The sequence below is a fragment of the Galendromus occidentalis genome, unplaced genomic scaffold (genome assembly GCF_000255335.2).
Source record: "Galendromus occidentalis unplaced genomic scaffold, Mocc_1.1 scf7180000077488, whole genome shotgun sequence".
Lineage (NCBI taxonomy): Eukaryota > Metazoa > Arthropoda > Arachnida > Mesostigmata > Phytoseiidae > Galendromus > Galendromus occidentalis.
Window position 1 is genome coordinate 275,455 of NW_003805476.1, and position 2,918 is coordinate 278,372.

A 2,918-nucleotide genomic window follows, 5' to 3' on the forward strand; every position below is an offset into this window, starting at 1 on the left:
TCCCCGAAATGGAACGAATTACTCGGATTGGGGGAGCACATCTTGACAAGAACGTTTGCTCCGAATAAATCACATCCTGAAAAAGAAGAGGGAGCGACGCTTCGCTTGGAGGAGAGGGGCAAGTATTCAGAACCTCTATGGGACGAGTCAACAGCAGAACCGCCGGTTTGACCAGCCAGTCTTCTGACCTTGCTTCGCCCTCCCCTGAACGTGCTATAAGGGTTCGCGTCACGCGTCCACTGCAAAACAGTTCCATCGCCATGCGAACACTGGTAAGCCCAGAGACTCGCTAGTTTTGTTGCTTCCCCCGAGCTAGGTACCTTCTTCGAGCGTCCGTTCTCCGAGTTCGGATCTCCAAGCGAGCTCCACTGTATCGAGTATCGAGTATGAGAACCGTGACCCTTTGTTCATGATGTGTTCTGCCGCCGAGATCGCTTCAATCAACAACCCCGTGCATGACTTCACGGCGTTTTTTTCCAGGTGATTTTGTCGGCTCTCTTGGGTGCGGTTTACTGCGGCGGAGGCGGAGGTTGGTCAGGAGGTGGCGGGGGCGGTGGCGGTTGGTCGGGAGGTGGCGGCGGCGGTGGTGGTGGGACAACTTACCTCATCAAAGAAATCGGCGGTGGAGGTGGTGGCGGTCACGGTGGCGGAGGAGGAGGTGAGTAGAATTACGCATCAGAAATCAATATCGCTCTTCCGGCTATCGAATGGATGTTCGCTCAAAATGTGAGGCTAACGCCGACGTTGACTCGTTACAGGAGGCCACGGCGGCTGGTCGGGGGGCGGAGAAAGCAAGGGTGAAACAGTAATCCTGAAGAGCATCCCAAATGAAGGACATGGTCACTTGAAAAAATCGACCTTCGTCTTCAAGAGCTCACACGGGGGCGGTGGTGGCGGAGGTTTCGGAGGGGGCTTCGGCGGCGGCGGCGGTGGTGGCCACGGCAAAGGTTAGTCGAACGTTTTCGCGACAGAATGTCACTGATTCCGTTCTTCGGGGTCGGAGTTCCCCCGGGTTTATCTGCCTCGGCATCATGATGGGAACCTCATAAGCGATCCCCATAATCTCTTATACTTCGGTTTCAGGGGGTGGAAAGAAATACATTGTCACAAAAGTCAAAGGGGGTGGTGGCTGGTCGAAGGGTGGATGGTGAGATATCCCGCTCGCGTCAAGTTCCCGGAGACGAATCCCGAACTACCGCTCTTGCATGAACTGGACCGGATTCGAGAACAAGTCTCTCATCGATCGATAGATCTGCATATGTGTCAAATATCAAAAGCTTGTACAGAACTAATGTTGTAAATATAAAGTTATGGAAACACTCATGGATGAGGGCAAGTGTTTTTTCTATCCTTCAGTCCTATCGATCAATGGTCTCGCGCACTCGATGGCTCGGAGAGAATCTTCTGTTCCTGAGCGGAGAGTCGATCCAGCACGACAGATACTCACGTTACAGCTCGATTGAGCGGAATGATTCCGTAAAATTGCCCGTCCAGCGATCTAGTGATCAGCGACGAATGCCGTTGCACTCCCAACCGAAATTCACCGAATTGAGCATGAATTGGGATTCCGATTTGAGATCTTGGGATCCAAGTGGAGGAGCTCGGGCTCGACGCTGAGCATACTCTAAGCGAGCCTAATACCGAGGATAATAGGATTTTTTTGAGCGAGAACTGAGCTTCTTTTAGATTGGGGAAAAATTCTTCAGAGCAGTTTTTAGAAAGATCCTGTATCATCGGGTCTCCTGTAGTGCAAGCCCCCAACGCCGGAATCATTTCGCGCGGGCCGAGCGCGAAGAACACCCGTGGAAGCACATCGATTTCCTCCTGAATCTCCTCTGCGATACGAATCCCGGTTCTCAGAGTAAGTCTTGAAAATCTATCGGACTTCGCTCAATCAGCATCTGAGCATACTGCCATGCCAGCGCATTGTTCTCACGGAGCTGCGCCCATTGGTCGCTCCTTCCACACCCGTCTCGATGGCTAAACTCAGTGCTGAGCGAGTGATTCCGACGTTTTTTCATCCCTTTTGGTATCCTCGAGATCCACAAGAGATTTTCTGGCTCCGTCCCTTCCTTCGCGAAAATTCCCGACTTCTTCCAGAGCTGTCCCCATGTGGGCCGTGCTATCCGCGTATTTTCCTCGCTCTGACGTGCTTCTCTGCAACTCCTGTCGCTCCAATCGCAGATCGTCGAGCTTCTCATAATTGTGGATCAGAGCTTCGATTTCTATCTTGTCCTGTCTTGCCTTCCTCGCGAAGCTGCAGATATTCATCGTCTGATCAATCTTTCCCCATCAGATCGGTTTCCGCTTCTCCGATCACTTCCTGCTCGCCAATTTCCGGCTCATTCCCAGACTCTACGAATATGTCAATCACGATTGACCCGAGTTGTTCCTCGGAACGTGCGGAGTCTTCATTGTCCGTCAAGGGTCATGACGAGCTCCGTCGCATTTCTGTGATTCTTGACATCGGAGGATTTCACAGCAGTCGGGTTTTCCCTTCGATTGTGGCTCTCCATAACGACTCGGGTGACGGCGAGTTCTTCTCCTGCATTCCTTCAACGACCATGATGACGAAGTCCTGGACCGTCCTGGACCGTCCTGCAACTCTATTGCCGAGAACTCGCTCCACTTCTAGTTTTCCAGACAGCCGAAAACCAGCCACGAAGGTTGACATGTGTTTGAAAAACTCCGGCCTCATATCTGCAATTCGAGTTCGGGTCTTCACTTATTCAATTTTTGACTCACCGGATTTCGAGTTTCATCGGACTCTGTTGAGAGTTGAGCCGCAGTCTCACCGGAGCAGCGGTCATCGAATTCCGGCGACTCTCGGTCCCTGACACCGGGCTGGGGCATCAGATAGCAACCAAGAGAATTGAGCCATTGAGTTGACCCTCGCTCGGAGCGCATCTGGTTCTTCA

The 2,918-nt window shown here is 52.3% G+C and overlaps 1 protein-coding gene across 1 annotated transcript; it reads left to right on the plus strand.

Annotated features, from left to right (window-relative positions):
• Window positions 1-260: 260 nt before the first annotated feature.
• On the plus strand, window positions 261-1,151 carry LOC108864577 (glycine-rich cell wall structural protein-like). The gene is made up of 4 exons (XM_018640551.1): window positions 261-272; window positions 481-658; window positions 759-947; window positions 1,084-1,151. The coding sequence occupies exons 1-4, from the start codon at window positions 261-263 to the stop codon at window positions 1,149-1,151; spliced, it is 447 nt and encodes a 148-aa protein (XP_018496067.1).
• The last annotated feature ends 1,767 nt before the right edge of the window (window positions 1,152-2,918 follow it).

Excerpts from the sequence above, each read along its gene's own strand:
- LOC108864577 (XM_018640551.1), top strand. Across the intron at positions 659-758 it reads TCACGGTGGCGGAGGAGGAG|GAGGCCACGGCGGCTGGTCG; the intron begins GTGAGTAGAATT and ends GACTCGTTACAG. Across the intron at positions 948-1,083 it reads CGGTGGTGGCCACGGCAAAG|GGGGTGGAAAGAAATACATT; the intron begins GTTAGTCGAACG and ends CTTCGGTTTCAG.